This window comes from Diadema setosum, chromosome 15, assembly GCF_964275005.1.
Source record: "Diadema setosum chromosome 15, eeDiaSeto1, whole genome shotgun sequence".
NCBI lineage: Eukaryota > Metazoa > Echinodermata > Echinoidea > Diadematoida > Diadematidae > Diadema > Diadema setosum.
Window position 1 is genome coordinate 37972977 of NC_092699.1, and position 11410 is coordinate 37984386.

Sequence of the window (11410 nt, forward strand, 5' to 3'; positions counted from 1 at the left end):
ACTTGAGATCAAGCTACGCTACTTATCATTGATTTATGATTATTCTTGTCAGCTTGCTGATGGAAATTATCTATATTGTTCAACAATGTCAGCTTGTTGGTGCTCGCTTAGTGTATGCAGGGTATACCTCTACAGGCAACTCCATTTTTAGAAAAGTCGTCTGGACCGGCAGTTTTCTTTCGTTATATCCAAACAAATAAAGTGTATAAAGATGTCTAATTGATATTTTGGGACCCTGAATCATACTGCGTTGTATCCGAAATTTCGTTATGCATTATAACGGGAGTGCACAGTACTATCATGCTGGATTCATTGAAGCATAATTGGCCAAAGTTGTCGGCCTTCTTGACGGCTCGCTCAGTATATTATACTTGATTACTAAGTGAGGAGGTGTGTGTGTGTGTGTGTGTGTGTGTGAATGATATTATGATTATTTCTGTTTCTATGTCAAAATAGTTCTCCATTGAACCAATCATCAGTATTGGTCAGCTTGTCGGCTCGATGAAGGTATGTGCGTGATTGCCGAGTATCGGTGACGATGGTTTCGTGTGTTTTTACATGTGGCATAGGCCTATCGTATAGACAAGGTTAAAAATTCCCTGCTATCCAAATGCGCCTGGTGAGAATAATATGGGCGTTAAGTTGCCATTAAAGCCATAGTGTTCGAGGCATATTAACGCCCTTCTCATTCTCAACCGACGAATTATTATGTTGACCTCTATAAACATGTCTTTTTGGTCTGTACATAACCAATTCACTAAGTTCTCAATGAAAATACATGTAACACATTTTCTTTATTTTTCTGCACCCTGTTAAACCTCATCTCAAAAAAAAAAACACTAAAAAAAACTTTTAAAAAACCCCTCAAGATCGATCATCTATACTCAAATTCCAGCTTTAACATCTTCCTCCTCTATCACTTGAGCTGAAAAAATTAGTTATGTGGCTTACCATTCATTGGTATGTCAAAAATTTATCAGAAAAATTTTCATAAAATGAACATGCAATGCTGAACTATACGTGCAATAACAATGAATAGTAAGGCACATAAAAAGCATACACATTCGATGCTCCGAGGTCCTTGATACAGCAGAGAATATCATTATATCATCCTTTTCTAATGGTTCTGTAAACGACTACATGATTGTGAATCAAATATAGTATACGTGTCGAAATATCCACTTTGTATTTTTTAAATGAAGCACAGGATGGGCTAACAGTCATCAACCTGACGGGGTTCATTCCGTTCATATTTGCCACTTCCCTTCTCCATCCAAATACCAGGTCATGCTCGTGCTATCACCACCGGTCCTGCTATACATGTATATACGCTTCGGCCGACATCACAGTGAAACTAAATACACTAATAAGGAGTCGGAGATGAGAAAGTAGAAACTTTAAACGAACGAATATGGCTTTATTCAAACACTTCAGATGGCGATATCCTGTATTTCCTTTAAGTAAGTTGTATAGTGATATGCTTTCCAACAACATTGGCAAGCTCATGATAAACTTCGTTCCAACTTGACGGTCAAAAACGATACGTTGACCATTTTATTTTGTTTGTTGTATGTGTTTGTGTATGTTAGGGATGGGTGCGTGTGTGTGCGTGTATGAATTTATCTTGGTTCGGTTAGAGTGGATGGAATACATTACTATGGTGCGATTCTGTACAAATGAAAATGTATGAGTTCTATATACTTAAAAGCGACCTTTAAAGTGGCCACTTAATCTTCCCATCATTCCAGTTCTTGACTAGACTCTAGTTACTTGTTATATTTGTACGGTATATGAATTGATTATTGTATGATGATAATGATATAAAAGTGAATGAAATAGAATCGCTTCATCCCTCTTCTCATCGTGATTTCGAACTGGCGTCCTGAAACATTAGTAATTGATGAGGACTTTGAGAAAATGTAGATGAATCTGAAAATGAATATTTGATAATGCAATGATTTTAATAATAAATTTCTAAATGCTTCAGTGCGAACAATACCATAAGCAAATTGAAAGAAAAATATTTAGTTTACACAATTATGCATACAATAATATAACCTTGTTTTACTTCGGTTTTTCTTATACAAATATAAAGGTGTTATCGACTTAGGAAAGACACGCTTGTGACTTGCAAACATAATCAACACAGTGCATTTCGTTGAGATATCAACTTCCATGTAAAGACTTGCCCATGACGGATATAGGAAAGGTTCGTTTACTCACAAGTAAACAGTTTTTGTGCGCGATTTCGTTTTTACTTACGTTCCTCACTATAAGATGACTATGTTGTACATTACATTATATATAGCGTCTAAAGGTCATGAATATTTGAATAAATGTATTACATAAAACATGTCTGTCTGTCTTAACAATTGTCATATTTTGGTTTCGATTCCATCTTGAGCTCCTCGGAAGGAGAGTGGTTGATGAAATCACGTTACGAGAATGATTTGACTTCCACAGTTATCAGTGAGAGAGTCCAAGGGCTATTAAACATCCAGGGCGCTCTCCTTTCGAAGTCTGGCAACGAGTCAAAAGGGGGCGTTGTTCGTGGGAAACGTTTCTCTCGTATATCTTTGGAGGCACTGGGTTTTAGCTCTGGTTTTCTTGCTCGAAGAACATGAATTCCTGCAGTTTGGGTGAGAAAGCACATTAGTTCGCGATGAAATGGATGGATGATCGGTTAAAAGATTACTTATTGGAAAGTTGGTGAGATTGTACCGGGGTTCAAAATAAATGGTTTACAAACAAACATGATCTGCGTGTTTTTAAACAAGGGTTTTAGGAACTGTAGCCGTCTACAGAAACTTAAGTATGAATAACAAGAACTTTTCACTCGAAACACAGTCATCAAAGCCTGGAATAAAATAGTTGTCTTGAAGTTATCTTGACATACAGCAGCTTTCATGAAAAGAATATGTTTTTCTCGAAATAAAGCTCACGAGATGATTCTATGCAACTTCAGTTCTAAGTCGACTGACAAAGAATTTGCCTTTGAAGGAGACCAACAAATTTTCAATACCGGAACAATTCTGATTTCAACCATAGCCTGAAACCACAACTTATCAAATCGTTGGCATTATCCACAGGACTGAAATCGTTTGAAGTAAGGCTACAGTACTTCCATCTTGATATTTACATCAAGTAGTGTCGAAAGATGATATAAAATCACGCGTTTTGGAATAAGCAAAGTGGCTTTCGATTTAAAATACCGTAAATGACGCCATGCACCTGGACGTGAACATGGTGAAGTTAAAAACTTTGACTGATTCGTCGGAAATGATCAACACAAGTGATCCCATAGGTGGCGGAAGCACTCTTCACCACTAAACGAACTTTGCGCGCACCTATAGAAATATCATAACGTCGAACTGAAATCTAGCAGCAGATTGATATGGTCAAAAGGCATCAATCGTGATTTTGGCGGTACTCACGAGCAAAAACATGGCTCCCAAGACAGTCGCCTTTGCCTTCACGTCAAGGTCCAGTGGGACTAGGATCAACAAAACAGAAAAAAAGCAAAACAGACAGATAAAACAGCGAAAATGGCAGTAATCTGGGAAAGAATTAATTACCACATGGGTACAATCATAGTATGAAGTAATGTTCAGAGTGCAATCATTGTCATGATCATTATATCGTTATTGCCAAGATCAACATTGCCACCACGATTATTCAAATGTCGCATTCTGATCGACTAATCCTCGGATATTGCATCGTTGTCTGTGTGTTTGTTTGTTTGTTTTTGTTTTTTTTTTGGTGTGTGTGTGTGTGTGTGTGTGTGCTTATTTGTGCTTGTGTTTTATTCGATATGCGTGTGTTGGTGCTTTTGTGTGTGTCTTTAATCCGCCAGACCAAAGCTTTGAAAAATTAAGACAGGCATCAGATCAGGAGTGGATCCAGAAATTCCGTAAAGGGGAGGCGCCTTTACAAAATTAAAGGGGCGCACGCGCCCCCTCCATTTTTCATTTATTCTGTTTTAACAAAACATAAGAAGGGGGGCACGCCCGGTGCGCCCCTCTGGATCCGCCACTGGATATTATACATTACATGCAAAAACGCGGAAGGAGGACGGGGCGCGAAATGATTGAGAGGGAAACTTACAGGTGATGGCAAAGTTGTCTGCTCTCGTGCAGCACTCCTTGAAGCAGCCCGGCCACTGTTTGGCGATCACTCCTAGATCTGTCTGGAGGTCGGTACTCTTCAACTGCGGCATGAAATCATCAGAAGGTAAATATACATCTTACTTTTATTGACATAAGAAATCTATGCAGATAACAAAAAACATTGTAGACGGTCATACAAATTGATACATAGTTGACTATACTGTAAAGATTTATTATCTACAATCTACGAAATAACTAAGACAACAAACAATGGTGACTGACATGACTGATCATAGTGAAACGAAACATTCGGGCATTCAGGGTCATAATCATTTTCTTACTTTGTAATATGCTTATTGAAGAAAGTGTATCATATTTACGATTTTGCTTTTGTTTTTGGATATTTTAGGGCATCTGGCTAAGAATTGCTGTCCATGAAATACTGATTTCTTTGTGGGCAGAGGGTTGTACGTCTTGTGCTATTCAAAGCCCTGCGACACGATATTTCTATCCGTTATTGTGCTTATTCTTACCTTCCAACACAGTCATCATCACAAATGTCATATTTTTTTTTTTTCCAGAAAATGATTAAGTTGCGGGAAGTCCTCGTGTAGGATGCACAATACTGATTTAACCTTCCAGCTTCCAATAAAATTTTTACTACCAGTGAAGACATATTGTATACCTACTTCGTTTCAGTTTCCACAGTTCCTCCGGTAAATATTACTTAAATTCCCGAGAATACCCTTAAACTCAGCACGATATTTACATTACAGGGCTTTAGATCTTTGACGCTATAGTCACACCACCCGATTATTTGGGGAAAAAAAGAATACAAAACTAAACTAAACTAAGAAAAAAAAAAAAACCTGTTGCTCTGCACATGCGCAAGACAGCTGTTTCCATTGTCCAACCCGGGAGGAGGCAAGTCATAACCATCAGGGCCCTGTTTTATCAAGCGAGGGTTATGATTGATCCTGAAATCAATTACAACTCTGACCCGCTAATCGATTATAACTTTCGATCTACTAGAAGTCTCTGTTTTCTGAACAGACTTAAAATTGATTTCAATTTGAAATTGATTGAAAAGTTATGATTGATGTTTGGCATCATAATTTCTTTGCGGGACTTATATTTCTGAGACTAATAATCAATTGTCATAAGTTTTGATAAACCGAAGCCCGCATCTAACGCTAAACGAGGGATGGAAATGGGCTACTCGTCAGTTGGTCCTTACCCTGAAGTCGAGGTCACCTTGGCAACAGATCGCCTGACAGAAGCAGCAGGGTCCACGGACCTTCAGAACAGGGTTCATGTCGGCGTCCATTATGTCCATGTGAGGATACCACCAGCTCCGACTGGATATTTTATAAGTAAACGGTATAACCTTACAGTCTCTTACAGAGTCTGATGGGGTGTAATGTCCCCCCCCCCCCCCAACTAAAAATGAAGAGTTTGATCGAAAAATATGTTTTAAGCGCTATGATTTTTTAAACATTTTAAAGGCCATTATCAGATATAAAGAGCAAAATAAAAGTTTTCCAATGACATCTCACTTGTTGCAAAACAAGGAACATTCTTATAGTTATGACTGTTTTAGCAGGGTTTAATCGACAATAATTGACAAGAATGGAGGTAACTCATTTTGAGATAAAACTCTTCAAATATTAATGACTTTTAGAAACAGAGGAACTGTGATTGCGAATTGATTCCAGTCAAGCTGTATGGCTGTAAGACATGTGGAGTTATTAGTCCGACATGGGACTACTCTTGGACTAAAGAATCATGTGGTATACTCCACTACAATTATGGAGAGATTTTTATATATATATCAACCCTTAACATTACTGTTTGAAAGCCTCTATTGCTTACTGTCCCTCCTTTTCCCATGCAGATGTACGAATGAGTTTAAAGTTGTACGATGTACGAATGAGTCCTTTAAAGTTGCCCTCAAGACTCATTTGTTCATGACCATTTCCAGTAGAATTGCATAGTATGATGTATATTTTTTCATTATCATTATTGTGTCATTCATTTTCATGTGCATGTTTGTGTAAGGATTTTTGTATTTCATAACTTACTTCTTCTACTGCGCCTTGAGCACGTTAACTATGTGGAACTGGCACATTATAAGTACCCTGTATTATTATTATTAATGAGTATACCTGGGAGTCAGAATGAAACATACTGAGAGACAATAAGTTGAAAGAAGAGAATGCCAAAGATAGAGAGATAGAGAAGAAGAAGAGTGCAAAGAAAGCCAAGAAGGTACAAGAAAGGAGAAAGGAGAGGTAGGAGGAGGAGGAGGAGGAGGAGGAGGAGGAGGATGGAAAGAGAAACGAGTCCTCACCTTTGCCTGGCGTATCCAATGACGTTTCCCGGCGGTGCTTCCACCTGGATACGGTAGGCACAGACATCCGAGTTGGCGCACCAGCAGCAACCAGCACAGCACTGAAACGGACGCGTAATCTTGATCACTTCCTGTCAAGACATGGGGACCAATGGAATCAGCAAACACATAGTAATAAGCAAGATCAACGGAATCATCTGTATAACACGCAATACAAACCTGAAACAATCAAGTTTCGTAGCTATTTGCTCTACGGTCAGATAGTTCTTTCAAAAGAACCCCTTGCATGACGCCATAACAAGTATTGTTCAATTCATGACAAATGGAAAGATTAAGAAACCCGAATCTGAAAACGAATTTACCTTTCCCTTTTGAAGGAGCTAGGATATTTTGGAAAGCCATCCAGCTCTATGATCATGATGATGATGATGTTCAAGCTATCACTGTATGACTCCTAGCCTTAGAAGCAAATTATGTTAATGATGAATAATTATGTGTAATGAAATTCAAAAAATGTGGAATGTTTCAGCACAAGAGATGTAATGGCTGTTTGCCCAATAATAGGGCCTATGTATATAAAGTAAATTCACACAAACATGTTATGTGTACATCAACAAAAGTGCTGTAAAAGACGTACCTTCCCCATATTGTCGACGATGTGCAGCACAAAACCACGAAATGCGCCGCAACAGCACCGATGGCAAAAACTTGATTCTTTAACCAAAAAAAAAAAAAAAAAAAAGGAAAAAAGGTAAATCAGTTTCCAAGAGAAATTGTTCTATTTGTTTATAATGCTTTCAGCTATTACACTGTAGTATGATAATCGAGTGATATTCCAAAGGTTCGTTATTGCCTAACACACAAATTCTGTATACCTAGCTGTTCGTTTCCAACGTCCAAAAATGAGGTCTGGGTATAGGGTTAGTTAGTCGAAGGTTCGTTAATCCAAAAATGAAACAAGGTTCGTTATATACCGAAGGCTCGATTGTCCGGGGATGAAATAAGTTTCGAAATGACAAACCTTCGGAAATTTTCAGAGAATATCTTCTTTCTTTCTTTCTTTTTGAAATTTTATATTGAGTTATTCATTATTTCAACCCCCAAAATAGTCGGCGTCTATATGGTAAAAGGTGAAGATATTTGGGGCTGCTATAATTATCTTCTGATCTATGTTAAACAAAATAATGATTACATGCTGAAACTTTGGAGAGGTGAAATTATTGCACTTTGATTTCATGCAGAGAGATCTTAAAGTCGTATAACTCGACTATGAGTGTCAAAGATACGACGAATTATGATCACGCAAGGAGCATACTGCTTATTAATATCTTCCCAAATAGGTTTTTGGTTCGTCGTTTTGTTTTGTTTTGTTTTTTTCTTCTCAGAATTACTTTCCAAGTATACTTTCCAAGTAGCTCGAACAAGAGTCCTGATTAATTGAAATACGTTGAACTGAACTGAATAAAACTTAATTCATCCGAATGTACTCATATACAATGGCACACACACACACATATATATATATATATATATATATATACATATATATATTTCTCATTAAATTCACGCCATATATATCAGAGAACACAAAACTCTTACCTTCAAAAGCAAAATAGATTTGTTGACCGAGTGAGTTTTTGACGGCGTATTTGTTTTTCATTTGAATGCCAGTTACAGCTGCGAAGACGGAGATAACAATGAAAAAAATATTACTGAGGTGATTCAGGAACATTGATATAGACATCATATTGGACAACTGAAATGATTAAAAGGTATTAAATTTATAAATCGCGAGATAATTGAACACCTGAATATAAGAACGGCCCAAGTCCAAATTGAGCTATAATCATAAGAGACCCATTACAAATTAATAATGTTAATACATGTAATCAATCAAAATGTAATATCTATCTTTCATTTCAATTTTGTATCCATAACATTCCCGTAACTGAAATATGAGTTTAAGACGTTACTTATTGTGTCATATTCCTCGAAATCTTCGCTTATGATGGACTTGAGTTTTTTTCTTACATTCAGATACAGTGGTATTCAGTTATTAGATAATCTTGTATATTTCGTTGTGTAATGTAAAAACTAGAAATTAATGCATAACAATACTACAAGAGCAATTGAAATATGCATGCTCAAACAAACACCAGAATCAAATACTGAGTAAAAATGGTGAAAGAAAAGAGGGAGTGAAGCTACTTGATTGATGATTCGTTTGTCGCAACAAAATATATAGATGACCTTACTTAATTAAACTCTATAACAAACATACTATGATCTCCATCATCAGCCGATCACGTATAGAGTGGTCTTCGGATTCATTCCTGGCATTAATGGTATGAGTATACACTAAATGTATCCGATACGTGCAATATAATCTTCAAAACCATGAACATCATTGTCATTTATAGTAGTCGAACGTAGCGTGGGTGAATGCATGTGTGTGTGTGTGTGTTTTATATCTATATAATACCAATGAGTTTCAAATGATTTTGAATATACCATGCGACATAAATGATCAGCGGAACACGTGATAAACAATTACAATTATCGTTATTATGGCCGCAAATTGGTGTACATCGAGTACTCTAATACGATTATCAACTCTTTATCATGTTTATGTGCCAGTGAGTCAAAGTGCAAAAATTTCACACAGAAACCAGTGGATAGGAAATAAACGTAACACGCAGAGGATTAATCTACCTTCGAAGACTTCGACCAGTTGGTGAACGAGGAGCTGATCAATCTGTAGGAGGTATTCCAGACCCGGTGGACAGTTATCCGCACCCTCTGGTCGGTCCATCCAACGAGACTTCTCTGGCTGCATCTCAACCTGCCATTATGTTTTCATTGTCACGTGTTCATACAAAATTACATGTACAATTTATCATGTGTGTGTACCTTCCGTAACTAATGTCAGAAAACTAGATATCTATTTTCCCCGTTAAGTAACCTGTGTTGCAAGCATTTACGTTATCATTGAAAGCTGATTCTCGAAATGGGCGTTCAGCTGCTCTGAGTCAAAACTTCGGTAGCACTCTTGTCTCATAAACCATTCCACCTGTTATCAGAAATTAATTGTAATCAAACCAAGGCATTCACGCGCTTTTTCTTTCACTATTATTGCCTGTTACTAGCATCACTAGTTTTACATGATATGCAGAATAATGTTATCATCATTTAATACGCTCGATAACCACACACAGACACAACACACGCGGCAATTCGTGACCAAATAAAACCCTGAACTGCCCTTAGTCGATTGAATTAAAACACCTGGAATAAATAATTATCCCGTTTTATGGTTTTCGATAGTCGTCCATGTAATCATGCAATGAACACACGTACCACTCCTGATGCCATCTTGTTTGGCTTGTGTAATCCTCTTGGTCAGAATCTAAGCAGAGAATAAGACCACTGTCAACAGAGATGAGAGATAATGAAGATTAGTTTCAGTGACGAAGATGAACTCTGGCACATAGTCCGCAGGCCTATATGACAGTATGAGGAGATGTGTCTACAAAAGTCCCCTTCGGGCACTTGGCGGGACTTAACGACAAAGGATTGTGGGCGTATGTAATTATCTCCATGACGATTTATGTCGAAAGGGGAATTTACTATGAACACATATTCATTATGTGAATAAATGACAGAACTCATCAGTGAAGTTTGAGAAAATTTGAACATGCCGTTCAAAAGTAACGAATCTTTGAACTTTTATTTAAATCCATGTACCTCTATCGCTTGATGGGTAGGCTGCAGCACGATTAGAAAGAAAGTATAGAATGAATTCAACAAAATGTCATTTCTATGAAAATTCATGGGTATAATAATACTAATAATACAATTATTGAGGGTAATATTATTTCCCTGTTGTCGGATGGAGGGAAAAGCAATAGTCTATATATCAGAACAAATTTAAAATCTAACACCTCAACATTCCGCTGAGTTTTGTCCGTATCATTGTTCATGCCGGCATCTATGCGTTCGAATTTATTATCAATGAAACTCTTCGGACGTCTGTACAAAGGTTCGAATTATACGCACAATCATTAGATTATTTTCGGGCAAACCATGCGCCATAACATGCAAGATTAAGAAGAGATAATGTAATTAGAGAATAACTGTACAAGAGTCCAGGGTGTTTGGAATAAGAGCCTTTGATATGCTAAGCCATCACACCACAGGATGGTATCTGGCACCGACATTGAGGAAAGGATCCACCTCTCCTCCTACCCTTACAAAGTCTCTCTCTATAACTCTTATCGACATCGTCACTGTCTCATTTTGAGTAAAAAATTAAAACGCTACATCCTGAATCTAAATATTTTGGATATTTCATCTTCACTTCACTTCGCCCTAAGCACGTGCTAAGGACCTCTAGTGTAATCAAGATATAGCTTATGTATCCCACTTCTATCTGTCTGTGGTGTCGAACCGTTATTGTGTTACCAATACCAACGTTCAACCTAAGTCTACAGTCTCAGGTCTTCTGTTCTACCTTCTAGATGTAAGTCTTTTATTCAAGCCGTCTTGCCAAACGAGAAAACTATAATTCCAAGGAGTGATAGCTCCTTGGTAATTCTTACCTGTAAAAAATCGGATAGTATATTCCTCAGGGCTGACAGCACACAAAACAGACTTGTGTTCAAACTGGCTGCATATAGAGTAAGTTCTTGTCGCATTCAAAGCGCTCTGGCTACCACTGACATGTTTAAGACTGAAGATCATAGTGTCGAAACAGTGTACTGAGTATAAGATTTGTTCCATGATTACCTGGTTGATCATTAACTGCAGTTAGCTGTTTTTTTTTTTTTTTTTCACCGCACGTACTGCACACGGAGTATTGCAAACGACGGCATGTGATATCTTTCATCGATCTTAATCACTTTAATCAATGGAATTGGCAATATCCTGTTAGAAAACTCATCTCTTATCAAATCAC

General features: G+C 37.4%; 1 protein-coding gene across 1 annotated transcript; it reads right to left on the reverse strand.

The window, feature by feature from the left end:
• Nucleotides 1-2271: 2271 nt before the first annotated feature.
• On the reverse strand, nucleotides 2272-9292 carry LOC140239068 (phospholipid scramblase 1-like). Its single transcript, XM_072318964.1, has 8 exons — nucleotides 9169-9292; nucleotides 8056-8133; nucleotides 7094-7170; nucleotides 6457-6587; nucleotides 5344-5464; nucleotides 4105-4207; nucleotides 3435-3493; nucleotides 2272-2628 (listed from the first exon to the last, which is right to left on the reverse strand). The coding sequence occupies exons 1-8, from the start codon at nucleotides 9290-9292 to the stop codon at nucleotides 2593-2595; spliced, it is 729 nt and encodes a 242-aa protein (XP_072175065.1). The 3' UTR covers nucleotides 2272-2592.
• Between the last annotated feature and the right edge of the window lie 2118 nt (nucleotides 9293-11410).

Bases quoted from the DNA above. Each gene is read 5' to 3' on its own strand.
- LOC140239068 (XM_072318964.1), bottom strand. From the start codon at position 9,292: ATGCAGCCAGAGAAGTCTCGTTGGATGGACCGACCAGAGGGTGCGGAT. The intron at 8,134-9,168 runs GTAGATTAATCC...CCGTCTTCGCAG, and splicing joins ACTGGTCGAAGTCTTCGAAG to CTGTAACTGGCATTCAAATG. The intron at 3,494-4,104 runs GTAAGTTTCCCT...TGTTGATCCTAG, and splicing joins AGACAACTTTGCCATCACCT to TCCCACTGGACCTTGACGTG.